Source organism: Oncorhynchus mykiss, chromosome 18 (genome assembly GCF_013265735.2).
Source record: "Oncorhynchus mykiss isolate Arlee chromosome 18, USDA_OmykA_1.1, whole genome shotgun sequence".
NCBI lineage: Eukaryota > Metazoa > Chordata > Actinopteri > Salmoniformes > Salmonidae > Oncorhynchus > Oncorhynchus mykiss.
The window spans coordinates 51922524-51942092 of NC_048582.1; the positions used below are offsets into that span (position 1 = coordinate 51922524).

General features: G+C 43.3%; 1 protein-coding gene across 3 annotated transcripts in view; it reads left to right on the forward strand.

Moving 5' to 3' along the window:
* Positions 1-19569, forward strand: part of LOC110496477 (SNF-related serine/threonine-protein kinase) — a 31590-nt gene that overhangs the window by 4689 nt on the left and 7332 nt on the right. For 2 of the 3 annotated variants that reach the window (XM_036953069.1, XM_036953068.1), the window contains exons 2-4: positions 14238-14573; positions 15992-16210; positions 16370-16616. In XM_036953069.1, the coding sequence (XP_036808964.1) occupies positions 14451-14573; positions 15992-16210; positions 16370-16616 (589 nt within the window). In that variant the 5' untranslated portion in view covers positions 14238-14450. Of the gene's footprint in view, positions 1-11842; positions 12117-14237; positions 14574-15991; positions 16211-16369; positions 16617-19569 lie in introns of those variants that run through there. The other variant, XM_036953067.1, reaches the window with a different exon arrangement.

The window sequence follows — 19569 nt, forward strand, 5'->3', positions numbered from 1 at the left end:
GAAAAAGAAGGGTCAACACTGCAAATATTGACTCTTTGCATCAACTTCATGTAATTGTCAATAAAAGCCTTTGACACTTATGAAATACTTGTAATTATACTTCAGTATTCCATAGTAACATCTGACAAAAATATCTAAAGACACTAAAGCAGCAAACTTTGAAAATTAATATTTGTGTCATTCTCAACTTTTGGCCACGACTGTAGAACTCACATTATGTTTTGTATCAAAAAGTGGGTTGGGCCTCTTTGTATGTAAGGAGAGAGCAGCATTTTCTTGTGGTTATCTACAAAGCACTCATGCTGAAACTTCCTATGTATCTATCATAAGTAATTGCATTTAGACTTAGAAATGACCAAACCCGGTCTCCGGCTTGGACAACACTGGAGGCCCCTTCAGTCCTCAGAGAGTTGGGTGGTAAAGCTGCTTTTCATTTTATTTGCACCCTTTATGTGTTTAAAATATAGGGCTCCTGAGTGACGCAGCGGTCTAAGTCACTGCATCTCAGTGCTAGAGGTGTCACTACAGACCCTGGTTCATTTCCAGGCTGTACCACAACTGGCCGTGATTGGGAGTCCCATAGTGCGCACAATTGGCCCAGTGTTGTTAGGGTTTGGCCGGGGTAGGCCGTCATTGTAAATAATAATTTGTTCTTAACTGACTTGCCTAGTTAAATAAAGGTTTAATTAAAAAATAATAATAATAATTGTCTTCATATGTTTGATTTATTTGTGCAGTGCTCATCTGTAAAATAGACCTTAAAAGAGAACAGGAGTTAAAGGACAACAACACCAAACCACTAATTACTGTGTTAAACAGTGTTAAATAACACGTGCATTTTTTGTTGTTTTTTTGTGAACAAATGTTTATTTTGTCTGTTATAACAAGGTTGGTAGAAATGTGAAAATTGTTGTGAAAATCAACGACAAGCAAGCAAACATAGCTACACACAATAATACCAAAGTCAATATCAGCATGTGAAGTAAGTAGCTAGCTAGCTGTAAAATTACCTAAACTATCAATTTGGGGGAATGTATCTCACCAAGTTCAACTTGCAGTTCTCCGCCCAGAGCGAGTGCATAGCATGTTGCTATGGTAACACCGACCCTTTCCCATGTTTCCCCACAGACACACAGGGCGCATTGCGAGATGGTACTTGAAGGAGAAACTGAGTTGAATAATTTGCTACACTGTTTAGATTGTGCACATCATCTAAATGAAATATATACACTGTCATGACAATATAAATGGATGGATGTGTTCTAGACAAGTATGCCCATACCATATACTGGCTGAATTGTTGATCTGGAGGTAATGACATGTGATGGTGTGTTATCCTCTATTTGTAGTGACAAGAACCATGTAGCTATGACACGTTCCTACACGACTTCCTGATTTTACAGCTGGACCGTTTACAAGTTAAATCATGGAGAAAATCGTTTGGCTTTCACAAACAGGCTTTCACCAAATTGACAAGAATTTAATAATTTTTATTTCTGGAGGTGGATTATCCCTTTAAACTCGGTAACACCCTTTTGGATGCAGACAAACCAGGTTCAAAAACCCAGGTTCACAGTCAGGGCATTAACCTAACTAGCTTCAGGACTCTGCTGAATATATGTCCCTGGTCCTACTTACTGATATCTCAGTGAAGTGTTGTACATATTACATAACAGTCAGTTATTAGCCCTGCCAGGCCTGTTTTAGTTCACACTAACAGTCACAGGACACTAATAGGGCAGGGGGAGGGTCAGATGTGTGCTAGTTATTAGTCCAGCCAGATCTCCTGTTCATTGCCCTTTCTAGGACAGGTCATTTTTTGGTTAAAAAAGGCAGAACAAAAATGTATTGATACAAAGTTAAGTCAGACCAACAGAGCACTCACATGGATTGCAGAGAGACCTATTTCATGTAATTAAACAGATCTGACTCGTTAAGCAATGTAAGAGGTGAATAATTACAAGGCTAATCAAGTGTTCTCTAGTCATGGCCCTGGAGAGGAGCAGAAACAAGATGACATTGACAGACATAGTCACCCTGTTCCTAGCAAACAGTGTGTGTGTATATATATATATATAGTTTTGTTATTATTTTGTTTTTTCTTACATGATTTACGCAGAGTATTTATTGCATTATTACCTACAGCTGAGATATTAGATATGCTGGTGAGTGACAGCCTTTCAACCAGAAATTCAACTTTCCTTTATTTGTACCCCCAAGGCACTTCCACTCATCACAGGGGCTGCTCCAGAGAATGATGGAGAAAGAGGAATACGGAGTGGGCTTTTAGTCCCACTCCGGAGGCATGCATACAGTGCATTCAGAAAGTATTCAGACCTGTTGACTTTTTCCACATTTTGTTACAATACAGCCTTGTGCTTAAATGTACTAAATTTGTTTTTCCCTAATCAATCTACACACAATACCCCATAATGAAAATGCAAAAACAGGTTTTTATAAATGTGTATTTTCTTTTTATAAATTAGCAAACATCACATTTACATAAGTATGCTGACCCTTTACTCAATAGTTTGTTGAAGCGATTACAGCCTCGACTCTTCTTTGGTATGACGCTACAAGCCTGACACACCTGTATTTGGGGAGTTTCTCCCATTCTTCTCTGCAGATCCTCTCAAGCTCTGTCAGGTTGGATGGGGAACGTCACTGCACAGCTATTTTCAGGTCTCTCCAGAGATGTTAGGTCCGGTTCAAGTCTGGGCTCTGGCTGGGCCACTCAAGGACATTCAGAGACTTGTCCCAAAGTCACTCCTACGTTGTCTTGGCTGTGTGCTTAGGGTCGTTGTCCTGTTGGAAGGTGAACCTTTGCCCCAGTCTGAGGTCCTGAGTGCTCTGGAGCAGGTTTTCATCAAGGATCTCTCTGTACTTTGCTACGTTAATCCTTCCCTCCAACCTGACTAGTCTCCCAGTCCCTGCCGCTGAAAAACATCCCACTGCATAATGCTGCCACCACCATGCTTCACTGTAGGATGGTATTGGCCAGGCGATGGCTTCCTCTAGACGTGACACTTGGCAATCAAGCCAAAGAGTTCAAACTTGGTTTCATCAGACCAGAGAATCTTGTTGCTGATGGTCTGAGAGTCCATAAAGTCCTGATTGGTGAAGTAATGCAGAGATGATTGTCCTTCTAGAAGGTTCACCCATCTCCCCAGAGGAACTCTGGAGCTCTGTCAGTGACCATTTGGGTTATTGGTCACCTCCCCGACCAAGGACTTTGTCCCCCATTGCTCAGTTTGGATGGGCGGGCCACCTCTAGGAAGAGTCTTGGTGACACACATGTTTTGGTACCCTTCCCCAGATCTGTGCCTCGACACAATCCTGTCTCTGAGATCTATGAACAATTCCTTTGACCTCATGGCTTGGTTTTTGCTCTGACATGCACTGCCAACTGTGGGGACTTATATAGACAGGTGTGTGCCTTTCCAAATCATGCCCAATCAATTTAATTTAACACAGGTGGACTCCAAACAAGTTTGAGAATCATCTCAACTATGATCAATGGAAACAGGATGCATCTGAGCTCAATTTTGAGTCTCATAGCAAAGGGTCGGAATACTTATGCAAATAAGGTATTTCTGTTTTTAATTTTTAATAAAGTAGCTGAAATGTCTAAAAAACAGGTTTTGCTTTGTCATTATGAGGTATTGTGAGTAGATTAATGAGGAATTTGTATTTATTTAATCCATTTAAGAAGGATCAAATCAAATTTTATTTGTCACATGGGCCGAATACAACAGGTGTAGCCCTTACAGTGAAATACTTACTTACAAGCCTTTAACCAACAATGCAGTTTTAAGAAAATACCTAAAACATACAAAAATAACAAAATTGAGATAAGAATAACAAATAATTGAAGAGCAGCAGTAAATAACAATAATGGGGCTATATACAGGGGGTACCGGTACAGAGTCAGTGTGCGGTGGCACCGGTGTCAAGGTAATATGTACATGTAGGTAGAGTTATTCAAGTGACTATGCATAGGTAATACAGAGAGTAGCAGTAGCGTGGAAGAGGCGGGGGGGGGGGGGGGTTCAGGAGGTTGATTAGCTGTTCAGGAGTCTTATGGCTTGGGGGTAGAAGCTGTTTAGAAGCCTCTTGGACCTAGACTTGGTGCTCCGGTACCGTTTGCTGTACGGAGAAGAGTCTATGACTTGGGTGGCTGGAGTCTGACCATTTTTTGGGGCCTTCTTCTGACACTGCCTTGTATAGAGGTCTTGGATGGCAGGAAGCTTGGCCCCAGTGATGTACTGGGCCGTACACACTACCCTCTGTAATGCCTTGCGGTCGGAGGCCGAGCAATTGCCATACCAGGCAGTGATGCAACCACTCGATGGTGCAGCTGTAAAACCTTTTTAGGATCTGAGGACCCATGCCAAATCTTTTCAGTCTCCTGAGGGGGAATTGGTTTTGTCGTGCCCTCTTCAGAACTTTCTTGGTGTGCTTGGACCATGTTAGTTTGTTGGTGATGTGGACGCCAAGGAACTTGAAGCTCTCAACCTGCTCCACTACAGCCCCGTCGATGAGAATGGGGGCGTGCTCGGTCCTCCTTTTCCTGTAGTCCACAATCATCTCCTTTGTCTTGATCACATTGAGGGAGAGGTTGTTGTCCTTGCACAACATGGTCCGATCTCTGACCTCCTTCCTATAGGCTGTCTCATTGTTGTCGGTGATCAGGCCTACCACTGTGTCATGACGTTGGCCTGTGGGTGAGGTTTATGATCCCCACATAAATACCTTTCTCCCTTTCCTCTCTCTTGACTCTACAGAAGGACTCTTGAAAAGCCTTTGTTAAACATAGTCTGGGAACATTAAAAGGTGGGGGGAAAGGAACCATATTTCAGTAATCCAACCAGTTGAAAATATGCTTTGGGACTTAATGAATATAATGTCAGTTCAGTTGGCGTCTGAGACATTCTTACTAATGATAGGATGACATAAACTGTATCTTGGAAAATCTACACATTATAGTTATCAGATTCACATGAAATTGTTGCGCAATTTAAATGTTTAAATATGAAACTATTTGTGAAAAGATTAAATGTAATTTTAGCTTCCAAATGAGAGAATTGGGTTTTCATGAGTGAACTATGCTCACCTCAGTGGCCCTGCCCATGTGAACAGACATTGTTTATAAACTATGAAACACGTCCTTCTCTCCCCTCCTATATAAAGCCCTTGCCGAAAATGTAACTTTCTGTTCCGAGGACGTTAGTGCGACAGTCCTACATTTAAAAGGGCTCAGAGAATAAGCTGTTCCAAGGACGTGTGGACTTAAGATCCCCACGTTGAAAGGACAAAGACCACCTACAGAACTAAGCCAACCTTTGTTCTCTAACGAAATTAGCATAGAATTTCAATGTGAAGTTGACAACCTACATGCTGGAAGGATGAATTTTGACTATACCAGCCAGAATATAGCATGAGCATATAGCATGGAAACTTGGTATGAACTTTGAACTCTTATTCACTCCAGAAGTGATACCTCCTAGCCGTTGAGTTAGCAGCAGTCGCTAAGCGTGGGCTAGGAGAGGACGGACAGAGTATCCATTCTACCACGCTCCAGTTCACCACTAGACAGTCTTCAGAGGACCAGAGATTCATAAAGGACAAACCGGCCTTTCATCGACGACCAATCTACCGAAGCGCAGCTCAGATTAAATATTTATTGCATTCTCCTTTTTCAAATGGGCGGTTATGTAGAATGCATAAGATTCTGTATTTACAATAGTATAGCTTCTCCCTTTGTTCCTCAGTCTTCCCGCTCTTTCACTCAAACCCAACCCCCTCTCTTTGTGTAACCAGCCGTCGTATCTGTTCCGTCCACCAGGGACGTTTTCTTTGACATAATTTGTAATCAATGTATGATCAATTCTGTGTGATTATTTAGTAAATAAATAATTTAACCAAATTTTGTATTGCTGATTCAACTTGTTAGCCAGGGTTTGTGAAGATATCTGAAAGTTGTAAATTCTTGGTTGAGACTAAATAAGGTGAGGATTAAATATTGACTGCTATTGATGTAAAAGATGACCAGGTCTTTAAGAGTTTAACTACACTTTCTAGTTAATTATCTACCTGATTAGCTTATTCGGGTAATATTAATTACAGAGAAATTATTTCATATGCATGTCATATCACTTAATCCGGCATAGCCAAAGACACGACAACTGTTGTGTCATCAGCAAACTTAATGATGGTGTTGGAGTAGTGCCTGGCTGTGCAGTCATGAGTGAACAGGGAGTACAGGAGGGGATTGAGCACGTACCCCTGATTGGCCCCTGTGTTGAGGATCAGCGTGGCGGATGTGTTGTTACCTACCCTTACCACCTGGGGGTGGCCCGTCAGGAAGTCCAGGATCCAGTTACAGATGTAGGTGTTACGCGCCCAGGGTCCTTGGCTTAGTGATGAGCTTTGAGGGCAGTATGGTGTTAAACGCTAAGCTGTAGTCAAAGAATAGCTGTAGTCAAAGAATAGCATTCTCACATAGGTGTTCCTTTTGTCCAGGTGTAAAAGGGCAGTGTGGAGTACAATAGAGATTGCATAATCTGTGGCTCTGTTGTTGTGGTATGCAAATTGAAGTGGGTCTAGGGTTTCTGGGATAATGGTGTTGATGTGAGCCATGACCAGCCTTTCAAAGCATTTCTTGGCGACATATGTGAGTGCTATGGGTCGTTAGTCTTTTAGGCAGGCTACCTTAGTGTTCTTGGGCACAGGGACTATGGTGGTCTGCTTGAAACATGTTGGTATTACAGACTCAGTCAGGGAGAGGTTGAAAATGTCAGTGAAGACACTTGCCAGTTGGTCAGCGCATGCTCAGAGTACACGTCCTGGAAATCCGTCTGGCCCTGCGGCCTTGTGAATGTTGACCTGTTTAAAGGTCTTACTCACATCGGCTGCGGAGAGCGTGATCACACACTCGTCTGGAACAGCTGATGCTCTCTTGCATGTTTTAGTGTTACTTGCTTCGAAGCGAGCATAGAAGTTATTTAGCTCGTCTGGTAGGCTCATGTCACTGGGCAGCTCTCGGCTGTGCTTCCTTTTGTAGTATGTAATAGTTTGCAAGCCCTGCCACATCCAACGAACATCGGAGTCGGTGTAGTATGATTCGATCTTAGCCCTTTATTGACGCTTTGCCTGTTTTGTGGTTCGTTGGGGGGCATAGGGGGATTTCTTATAAGCTTCCGGGTTGGAAATCACGCTCCTTGAAAGCGTCAGCTCTACCCTTTAGCTCAGTGTGAATGTTGCCTGTAATCCATGGCTTCTGGTTGGGGTATGTACGTACAGTCACTGTGAGGACCATGCACTTATTGATAAAGCCAGTGACTGATGTGGTGTACTCCTTAGTGCCATCTGAAGAATCCCGGAACAAATGCCAGTATGTGCTAGCAAAACAGTCCTGTAGTTATAGCATCTGCTTCATCAGACCACTTTTTTATAGACCGAGTCACTGGTGCTTCCTGCTTTACATTTTTGCCAAATGGAGGGCGAGGGAGAGCTTTGTATGCGTCTCTGTGTGTGCAGTAAAGGTGGTCTGGATTTTTCCCCCTCTGGTTGCACATTTTAACATGCTGATAGTAATTAGGTAAAACTAATTTAAGTTTCCCTGCATTAAAGGGACCGGCCACTAGGAGCACCACCTCTGGATTAGCGTTTTCCTGTTTGCTTATGGCGGTATACAGATCATTGAGTACGGTTTGGTGCCAGTCTGTGGAGGTATGTAGACAGCTATGAATAAAACAGAGAACTCTCTAGGTAGATAGTGTGGTCTACAGCTTATCATGAGATACTCTACCTCTGGCGAGCAAAACCTTGAGACTTCCTTAGATATCGTGCAACAGCTGTTGTTTACATATATTGTTAGGACCCCCTCCCCCTGTCTTACCAGAGGCTGTATGTTCTATCCTGCCAATAGTGTATAACCTGCCAGCTGTATGTTCTTAATGTTGTTGTTCTGCCATGACTCGGTAAAACATAGGATATTACAGTTTTTAATATCCTGTTGGTAGGATATACATTCTTTCAGTTTGTCCCATTTTATTTTCCAGCGATTTTAACGTTAGCTAGCTGGACAAAAGGCAGAGACAGATTAGCCACTCGTCGCCTGATCCTCACAAGGCACCCTGATCTTTATCCGCAAAATCTCAGTTTCCTTCTCCAGCGCATGACGGGGATCGGGGCCTGGTTGTGTGTCTGTAGTATATCCCTCCCATCTGACTCTTTGAAGAAAATCGCTTTGTCTAATTTGATGTGAGAAATCGCAGTTCTGATGTCCAGAAGCTCTTTTCGGTCATAAGAGATGGTAGCAGCAACATTATGTACAAATCAAGTTACGAACATTGCGAAAAACAAACAAAATAGCATGGTTGGTTAAGAGCCGATAAGACTGCAGTCATCCCCTCCGGCGCCATCATGAGCAGGTACAGAATAAGGCTGTAACATAATGGCTGTGATAGGAAATAAACTGAGGATGGATCAACAACATTGTAGTTACTCCACATTACTAACCTAATTGACAAAGTGAAAAGGAGGAAGCCTCTACAGAAAGAAAATATATTCCAAAACATGCATCCTGTTTGCAAAAAAAACCTGATTCAGCCTGCTTTTCAGGGAGAGATGAATTCACCTTTCAGCAGGACAATAACCTAAAACACAAGGCCAAATATACACTGTAGTAGCTCACCAAGAAAACTGAATGCTCCTGAGTGGCCGAGTTACAGTTTTGATTTAAATCTACATGAAAATCTGAATATGTTTGAATTTCCTTTTATTTTATTTTTGGAATTTGTGTGCATTGTTTTGTATTGTTAGGTATTACGGCATTGTTGGAGCTAGGAACATAAGCATTTCGCTGCACCTGCGATAACCTTTGCAAAATATGTGTACTCGACCAATCCAGAAAAAGTTATGTTATTACAACTGTTTAAAGTTGTTGCAATAACACCTATTTTTCTCCAAAGGTCATTCATCTACATCTGTTATTATGTTGAGAATAGAACAGCAGAACGTGTGTGTGTGTCCCGGATTTCCTCAAAAGTCCCCATAAGGATAGTAAAACAAGGGAAATCTCCTTTGTGAGGACATTTCCCAGGTCTCCACAAGGACAAATACTTTTTAGGGGTTAGGTTTAGGGTTACAATTAGGGGTAGGAGTTAGGGTTGGGGTTAGGTTTAGGGTTAGGGTTACAATTAGGGGTTAGGGTTAGGTTTAGGGTTAGGAGTTAGGGGTAGGAGTTAGGGTTAGGGGTAGGAGTTAGGGTTAGGGGTTAGGGTTACAATTAGGGGTAGGAGTTAGGGGTAGGAGTTAGGGGTAGGAGTTAGGGTTAGGGGTAGGAGTTAGGGTTAGGGGTAGGAGTTAGGGTTAGGGGTAGGAGTTAGGGGTTAGGGTTAGGGTTACAATTAGGGGTAAGGGTTAGGGTTAGGGTTACAATTAGGGGTAAGGGTTAGGGTTAGGGTTACAATTAGGGGTAGGAGTTAGGGTTAGGGTTACAATTAGGGTTATGGTTACAATTAGGGTTAGGAGTTAGGGTTAGGGTTACAATTAGGGGTAGGAGTTAGGGTTACAATTAGGGGTAGGAGTTAGGGTTAGGGTTACAATTAGGCGTAGGAGTTAGGGTTAGGGTTACAATTAGGCGTAGGAGTTAGGGTTAGGGTTACAATTAGGCGTAGGGGTTAGGGTTAGGGTTAAAATTAGGCGTAGGGGTTAGGGTTAGGGTTACAATTAGGGGTAGGAGTTAGGGTTAGGGTTACAATTAGGCGTAGGGGTTAGGATTACAATTAGGGGTAGGAGTTAGGGTTAGGGTTACAATTAGGCGTAGGGGTTAGGGTTAGGGTTACAATTAGGCGTAGGGGTTAGGGTTAGGGTTACAATTAGGCGTAAGGGTTAGGGTTACAATTAGGCGTAGGGGTTAGGGTTAGGGTTACAATTAGGCGTAAGGGTTAGGGTTACAATTAGGCGTAGGGGTTAGGGTTAGGGTTACATTTAGGCGTAGGGGTTAGGGTTAGGGTTACAATTAGGCGTAGGGGTTAGGGTTAGGGTTACAATTAGGCGTAGGGGTTAGGGTTAGGGTTACAATTAGGGGTAAGTGTTAGGGTTAGGGTTACAATTAGGCGTTAGGGTTAGGGTTACAATTAGGCGTAGGGGTTAGGGTTAGGGTTACAATTAGGCGTAGGGGTTAGGGTTAGGGTTACAATTAGGCGTAGGGGTTAGGGTTAGGGTTACAATTAGGCGTAAGGGTTAGGGTTAGGGTTACAATTAGGCGTAGGGGTTAGGGTTAGGGTTACAATTAGGCGTAGGGGTTAGGGTTAGGGTTACAATTAGGCGTAGGGGTTAGGGTTAGGGTTACAATTAGGCGTAGGGGTTAGGGTTACAATTAGGCGTAGGGGTTAGGGTTACAATTAGGGGTAAGGGTTAGGGTTAGGGTTACAATTAGGCGTAGGGGTTAGGGTTAGGGTTACAATTAGGCGTAGGGGTTAGGGTTAGGGTTACAATTAGGCGTAGGGGTTAGGGTTACAATTAGGCGTAGGGGTTAGGGTTAGGGTTACAATTAGGCGTAGGGGTTAGGGTTAGGGTTACAATTAGGCGTAGGGGTTAGGGTTAGGGTTACAATTAGGGTTAGGGTTAGGGTTAGGGAAAATATGATTTTGAATGCATATCAATTTTAGGTCACCACAAGGATAGTAAAACATATACTGTGTGTGTGTGTGAGTCAAATCAAATTTTATTGGTCACACACATGGTTAGCAGATGTTATTGCGAGTGTAGCAAAATGTTTGTGCTTCTAGTTCCGCCAGTGCAGTAATATCTAACAAGTAATCTAACAATTCCACAACAACTACCTAATACACACAAATCTAAGTAAAGGGATGGAAAAAGAAGATGTACATTTAAATACATGGATGAGCAATGATGCAATAGATGGTATAAAATACAGTATATACATATCGAATGAGTAAAGTAGCATTAATAAAGTGTCTGTATGTAGGCAACAGCCTCTGTTAGTGATGGCTGTTTAACAGTCTGATGGCCTTGAGATTGAAAATTAGCTTCTGTCTCTCGGTCCTAGCTTTGATGACCTCACCTTCTGAATGGTAGCGGGGTGAACAGGCAGTGGCTCGGGTGGTTGTTTCCTTGATGATCTTTTTGGCCTTCCTGTGACATGGGTGGTGTATGTGTCCTGGAGGGCAGGTCGTTTGCCCCCGGTGATACGTCGTGCAGACCACACCACCATCTGGAGAGCCCTGCGGTGGTGGGTGATGCAGTTGCCGTACCAGGCGATGATACAGCCTAACAGGATGCTCTCGATTGTGCATCTGTAAACTTTTGTGAAGGTTTAAGGTGACAAGCCAAATTTCTTCAGCCTCCTGAGGTTGAAGAGGCGCTGTTGCGCCTTCTTCACCACACTGTCTGTGTGGGAGGACCACTTCAGTTTCACTTCACTTCACTTCAGCAGAACGAGGAGGGCCCAGTAAGACCAACCCTTAGATGAGGCTCCTCTGCAATGTTGACTTTATCACCAAGGTTCCTCTGGCACAATGATGGCCAGGACTGGAATATTGGGAATGGAGATGTTGAATGAATTACACTTCTTCCTCCCTGCTCTTTCACTCTACACATACTCACACTGCACCTGCATAAAGCGCCTCTACAGTGATTACAGTGTTTTGGGCTAGTAGTTTTCCATTTTGTGTTTATTTGCATTGATATGAGGGTGCTCGAGTTTTTATTCGATATATCGTGTGTGTGAAATACAGAAATACATCTGGTGTGGTTTATTTGTTGTTGATGTTTGCAGGTTTACGTACTTCTGACGTCAGAGATGACTAGAACCGATGCGCCCCAAAGCAGAGCGAGAGAGAACTGCTGCATCTATCAGATTCACACACGGAAGCTTTGAATTAGCCGCAGTTATTTTCAGTCCTCAATCTAACTAAATCTAGTGCTATTGACAAGGCTGAAGATTGATGTTATCAGAGCACGTTGTACAGCCTAGTTGCCTAATCGACGGTCGTTCTTCGAGGCAGTCTGCATTGAATGACTTATAACGAATGAACGCAGCGGGAAGGTCAGAATTAGCCTACATTGCAACTCACCGCAGCGCGGTAAGTCAACTAAATACCGTAACCGTCCACACACAGGTAGCCTATAGGATCTTTATGTATTTGCTTTTAGTGGCGTCCTTATGTTTTGTATCTGCCAAACAAGCCCATCAGCCTATACTGTGTAGGCTATTAAAATTATACTGTACCTTTTATTTGTGTATCAACACTGCGCTTGCCTACCTCGCCAATGCCATTGAAAAGCCATGGCTTTGCGGGGTTCTTTGTCGGTAACAAATAACATTCACCATATAGCTTTGACAGCCTGTCACATTTTGGATGAGGAAGAAAGGGTTGACACATGCGTTGTCCTGTGTTGACATGAATGGTCCAGACCTCTTGGCAGAGTGACACACTCAGATAGCCTACAGGGAGGCCAGATATTTTGTCCCCAAAATATAGTCACTTATCTCAATTATTTAGTCTTCCAAAAATAGTAGCTAGGGTTCTGCAGTTGTTGTTTGTCAGCTTTGTAATGCCAGGCCAGGGTTGTTGATTTTTCTTCTGCCATATCCTACTTAAATAAGAAAAACAATAATTATTAAATATTAGTAATAAATCATTATTAATAATGCAGTTATTATACAGTGAACAAAACATATAAACGCAAAATGTAAAGTGTTGAACCCTTGTTTCATGAGCTGGAATAAAAGATCCCAAAAATGTTCCACACAAAAAGCTTATTTCTCTCAAATGATGTGCACACGTTTGTTTACATCCCTGTTAGTGAGCATTTATCATTTGCCAAGATAATCCATCCACCTGACAGGTGTGGCATATCAAGAAGCTGATTAAACAGCATGATCATTACACAGGTGCACCTTGTGCTGGGGACAATAAAAGGCAACTCTAAAATGTGCAGTTTTGTCACACAGCACAATGCCTCAGATCTCAGATGAAGTTGAGGGACCATGCAATTGGCATGTTGACTGCAGGAATGTCCACCAGAGCTGTTGCCAGATAATTTCATGTTAATTTCTCTACCATAAGCCGCCTCCAACATCGTTTGAAAGAATTTGGCAGCACGTCCAACCGTCCTCAGAACCGCAGACCAATGTGTATGGCGTCGTGTGGGTGAGCGGTTTGCTGATGTCAACGTTGTGAACAGAGTGCCCCATGGTGGTGGTGGAGTTATGGTATGAGCAGGCAAAAGATACAGATAACGAACACAATAGCATTTTATCGATAGCAATTTGAATGCACAGGGATATCCTGACGAGATCCTGAGGCCCATTGGCATGCCATTAATCTGCCTCCATCACTTCATGTTTCAGCAAGATAATGCATGGCCCCATGTTAGAAGGATCTGTACACAATTCCTGGAAGCTGAAGATGTCCCAGTTCTTCCATGGCCTGTATACTCACCAGACATGTCACCCATTAAGCATGTTTCGGATCCTCTGGATCAATTTAATTGACTGATTTCTTTATATGAAGTGTAACTCTGTAAAATCTTTGAAATTGTTGCATGTTGCATTTATATTTTGTTGTTCAGTATATATTTGCTGACATTGTGGAGAGTGGTTGAAGTGTCTATTGGAAATGTAGACCCTGACCCTTCATAGTACAGTGTGTCACAGTTGTGCTTACAGGGTAATCAATACACACTACTGGAACAGTTATACAACACCCTGCCTGCCCTACTGCTTGCCTGCCTGTCTGGTTGGAATGTGTCCTCACATTGAGGTAGCCTTGCCCTACCCAGGGCAGGGTTAGGGTTCATACCAGTAGTCTGAAATGTCCTTTCTTCCCTTGCCCAGTTCATCTGAACTGATCTGACAATGTGAATGCAAAAAGGTGGATACGTGCACACACACGGACACACCTGAATAGTCACCTTTTAGGAATGTTCTTGGGAGCAGTTTGGTCATGTCTCTGTGGTTCCTGGCACCAGAGCAGGAATTCCTGTAAGGGGAACATTTCGCCTATCTGGAAGAAGTATTGTATAATCAGACATATGCGTGTGTGTGTCTAAACCTTCCCTATGGTGGTTGGAATGGTTCCTATGTGTGTGAAAATGATCAACTCTCTTTCTCCCCTGTCTTCCCACCCCCTTCCTCCCTCTCTCCCCACCCCCTTCCTCCCTCTCTCCCCCTCAACCCGCACTTTCTTTCGCTCTCACAGGGCTGGAACGCAGACTGCACCATGAGTTCCAGTTCACTAGCAGAAGACTGATCTAAGATCAGAATCTAAAGCCAAATTCATCATACGGCGGTAGAGGTCTCCCGTAGGCACAGATCCAGGATCAGTTCACCGTCCCAACTATCCAGACTCTAAAATGCAAAACTGATCTTATATCAGCATATAGGGCCAACTTCATCCCAATCCCCAGCAGCCATGGCAGGGTTCAAGAGGGGTCACGATGGGAAGATCGCCGGGCTCTACGACCTGGACAAGACGTTGGGACGAGGACACTTTGCCGTGGTCAAACTAGCACGCCACGTCTTCACGGGAGAAAAGGTAGCTTGTCTGTCTGCCTGGTCTTTTCAAATCAAATCAAATTTGATTTGTCACATACACATGGTTAGCAGATGTTAATGCGAGTGTAGCGAAATGCTTGTGCTTCTAGTTCCGACAATGCAGTAATAACCAACGAGTAATCTAACCTAACAATTCCACAACTACTACCTTATAGACACAAGTGTAAAGGGATGAAGAATATGTACATAAAGAGATATGAATGAGTGATGGTACAGAACGGCATAGGCAAGATGCAGTAGATGGTATAGAGTACAGTATATACATATGAGATAAGTAATGTAGGGTATATAAACATAAAGTGGCATTGTTTAAAGTGGCTAGTGATACATGTATTACATAAAGATGGCAAGATGCAGTAGATGTAGCAAGATGCAGCAGTTTAAATGAGTACAGTATATACATATACATATGAGATGAGTAATGTAGGGTATGTAAACAATATATTAAGTGGCATTGTTTAAAGTGGCTAGTGATACATTTTTACATCAATTTCCATCAATTTCATTATTAAAGTGGCTGGAGTTGAGTCAGTATGTTGGCAGCAGCCACTCAATGTTAGTGGTGGCTGTTTAACAGTCTGATGGCCTTGAGATAGAAGCTGTTTTTCAGTCTCTCGGTCCCTGCTTTGATGCACCTGTACTGACCTCGCCTTCTCGATGATAGCGGGGTGAACAGTCAGTGGCTCGGGTGGTTGTTGTCCTTGATGATCTTTATGGCCTTCCTGTGACATCGGGTGGTGTAGGTGTCCTGGAGGGCAGGTAGTTTGCCCCCGGTGATGCGTTGTGCAGACCTCACTACCCTCTGGAGAGCCTTACGGTTGTGGGCGGAGCAGTTGCCGTACCAGGCGGCGATACAGCCCGACGGGATGCTCTCAATTGTGCATCTGTAGAAGTTTGTGAGTGCTTTTGGTGACAAGCCGAATTTCTTCAGCCTCCTGAGGTTGAAGAGGCGCTGCTGCACCTTCTTCACAATGCTGTCTGTGTGGGTGGACCAATTAAGTTTGTCCGTGATGTGTACGCTGAGGAACTTAACTTACTACCCTCTCCACTACTGTCCCGTCGATCTGGATAGGGGGGTGCTCCCTCTGCTGTTTCCTGAAGTCCACAATCATCTCCTTTGTTTTGTTGGATGTTGAGTGTGAGGTTATTTTCCTGACTGGGAAGATACTGCATTTCTGGTCCAGAGGGAATACTACTGGTTCTAAATGTTTCTACTGGCAGTAAATTTATTGATTAATGTAAAGTAATTGATTGGCTAGCAATCCTGTAATTATTATTCCATATCAAGGTGACACTTAAGTTCAGACTGGACCTTCTAGCCAGTGGCTATATGTCCTAGGAGAAGGATGATGATTCTGATGAAGAACATGATAATAATAACCATTATTTCCACTCCAGGTAGCCGTGAAGGTGATCGATAAGTCCAGACTGGACCCAGTAGCCAGAGCTCACCTGTTCCAGGAGGTCAGGTGTATGAAGCTGGTGCAACACCCCAACGTGGTGCGTCTGTATGAGGTCATCGACACGCAGACCAAGCTCTACCTAATCCTGGAGCTGGGTGATGGAGGGGACATGTACGACTGCATCATGAAGCACGACGGAGGACTCACGGAGGAGGTGTGTGTGTGTGTGTGTGTGTGTGTGTGTGTGTGTGTGTGTGTGTGTGTGTGTGTGTAAAAAGGACTACAGCAGCATTGTAAACACCCTCTACCCATAAAAACATAATATCATGATCATCAACACTAAAGCTGAAGATGTCTTAACTCCTCCCTCCAGGTGGCGAAGCGTTACTTTGCCCAGATCGTCCATGCCATCTCCTACTGCCACCAGCTCCACGTGGTGCACCGTGACCTGAAGCCAGAGAACGTGGTGTTTTTTGAGAAGCAGGGCCTGGTCAAGCTCACTGATTTTGGCTTCAGCAACAAGTTCCAGCCAGGGGAGAACCTGGCCACCTCCTGTGGCTCTCTGGCCTACTCTGCTCCAGAGATACTGCTGGGAGATGAATATGACGCACCCGCTGTGGGTGAGTGTCTGTTGGGGGAACTGTGTTTGTGTTGGGGGGAGGGAAGGAGGGTGTGTGTGTGTGTAGGAGTGTGTCTGTATTTGTATGTATGAAGGGACTGATTTCAGACTGGATTGTTGTGATTTATCAACAGTGGCAGGTTGTTATTGCAATCTTTACTTCAGAAAGATTTGAGACATACTGTCTTTTCTGTGTGGTGCTGTCTTTCTCTCTATCTCTCTCGCACTCTCTTTCTCGCTCGATTTCTGTCTTTCTTTGCGTGTGTGCGTGTGTGTGTGTGTGTGTTAAACTCTCCAGAATCCATAGTCCAGCGTGTGTTCTTCCCAGTGGGAAAAGTGCATACAGTCCTCTATCTGTCCCAGGTGAACTGCTAGATCCTCTAACAGACCAGGCTAATAATGACCCTTACATGCAGTTGGCTTTTGGGTCAATTCCATTTCAAAGTCAATACAGTTAGGAAGTATACTGAAATTCCAAGACAATTTTTTTTCGAATTGAAAATGTGGAATTGGGATTTCTGTTTACTTCCTGTATTGACTGAATTGGTCCCAATAGAATGGACCCCAACCTTGCTTGGCAGACAAACTGGGACACTTTCACAACTATCAGACTACTAACGACAGAGGTATTGCAGAGGGTAGTGCCTTAGCTGGTTATAGTATTAATAAATTAATATTAATATCACTTTATTGGTTAGAGCATTGGGCCAGTAACTGAAAGGTTGCTGGATCGAATCCCCGAGCTGATAAGGTAAACAACAAGGCAGTTAACCCACTGTTCCCCGGTAGGCCATCGTTGTAAAATAAGAATTTGTTCTTAACTGACTTGGTTAAATAAAGGTTAAATAAAAACATGTATTGGTCAACACAAGGTCCAACCTAAATTTTACTTTAGCTTTCAACCCAACCCCTTTGAAAGACACACATGCAGAGGTTGGAATCCAAATTATTTTCCAATCGTTTCGTTCTGAACAGAACCATTATTTTGTTTTGTTCCGTTCCGCTGTTCCGACCAGCAAAATAAAGTTCTGAACCGGTTCAAACTCAAAAACAAGTAACAATTTATTGTAACGGCTGTTGGAAGGAGAGGACCAAGGTGCAGCGTGGTATGTGTCCATATTTATTTAATGAACACTGAAATAACAAAAAATAACAAAGCAAACGACCAAAACAGTTCTGGCTGGTGCAGACACACAACAGCAAACAACTACCCACAAATCATAGGTAGCCTGTTTTCCCACTAAGTATGGTTCTCATTCAGAGACAACGATCGACAGCTGCCTCTGATTGGGAACCATACCAGGCCAAACACAGAAATACAAAACATAGAACAAAAACATAGAATGCCCACTCCAACTCACGCCCTGACCAAACCAAAAATAGAGACATAAAAAAGGAACTAAGGTCAGGACGTGACATTTATATTGTTCCATTCGGTTCCTTTTTAAACCTCGGAAATATATATATTTTTTAGATTTAGCTTGACATGAAATAACTTCACCAATCAGTGCGGATAGAGAATCTTGCTATGGAGCGGGCAAGCTATTTACATGCATTGGACAGACAAGTGTAGGGCACGAGATACAACTGGAACTTTGCGGGTGGGGAGGGAGAGGGTGGAAAAGCAAGGTTGGCTTGAAGCGCTGAGCCTCTTGTTGTTTTGACACTTAAGTTCAGACTGGACCTTGTAGCCAGAGGCTATTATCTGAATTAGGCCCACAGAATTATACCTACGGAGGAGCGGCTTCTATGAAAGAACTTTGAATGTCTTTGAACTTCAAAGAGTTTGCATAGCTAACGTTGGAACAGAGCTAGCTAACTATGCTTTTTAAAATAACTATTATTTTCTGGAACAGTATAGATCACTTTCGTTCTAGGATCTGATCCCTGAACCAGTTCCAACCCCTGATACATATACAGGTTTTGGAGAGAGGTGCGCCAGACTTTCCCCGTCGGACCCGGGATTCAAACTGCCAACCCTCTGGTTGATCGCACGCCTCTCTAACTTCTAGGCAACTATCCGGTCTATATCTCACTCTATCTATTATCTTCTGAATGGAGAAGAGGTAGATAACAACTCCCAAATCAAATATCAATACACAATGAAATTGGTTTCTACACCATAATGTGTTTCTCCTAGCACCTCTGGTGTAACGACACCTCACAGAGGGACTAAGTGATGGATATAAAATGAAAAAGAAAGAGGGAAAACAAGAGGGGGAGGGGAGAGACTGAAAGGGGAAGAAAGAGAGCGAGAGAGACAAAGGGAATCAGTATTCATCCCCTGCACCCAGAGGCCAAGGCTTCAGACCCAGAAAGAAAGAAAGAAAGAGAGGGAGCATTTCACATTTTTCTGACTGAGTGGAGACGCAGGGCCAGTTTCTGTCTTGCTCTCTATTTTATCCTTCTCTTTTGTGCTGAGCAGATGATCCGATTTGTGTTTGTAGTTGCTGACGCCTCTGGTTATGTGTGTGTGTGTGTGTGTGTGTGTGCTGTTGATATCACTCAGCAATGCGGTGATTGCTGAATGTAGCCCATCTGGCAGAGGTTGAGGGATGTCTAAGGAAATGGTAGGGGCACTGATTGTTATGGGGCGAGGGTTGTATCTTAACACCAGGCCTGTAATAGAGGATGCAGAGGGTGTTACATCACATAGCTGTCTCACTAATAGCAGTTCTATAGCTAATAAGAGAGACACTGACAAGCTCTCTTTTAAATATGTATCCAAGAAACTGTCAGCCAGATGGTTTATAAATAAAGTTATCCAGAGGCTGTCAGCCCACGGGTTTATAAATAAAGTTATCCAGGAAGTTGTTTGCCCTATGACAAGGTAATGAGGGACTGGGGGCACGGTTGCTAGAATACCTGGTGACGTGAAAACAGGCGATAGCAATGTTTTGTTGTCCTCTCTTACTGCAGTGTGTGTGTGTAGATAGTTGTTCTGTTAATGGTTG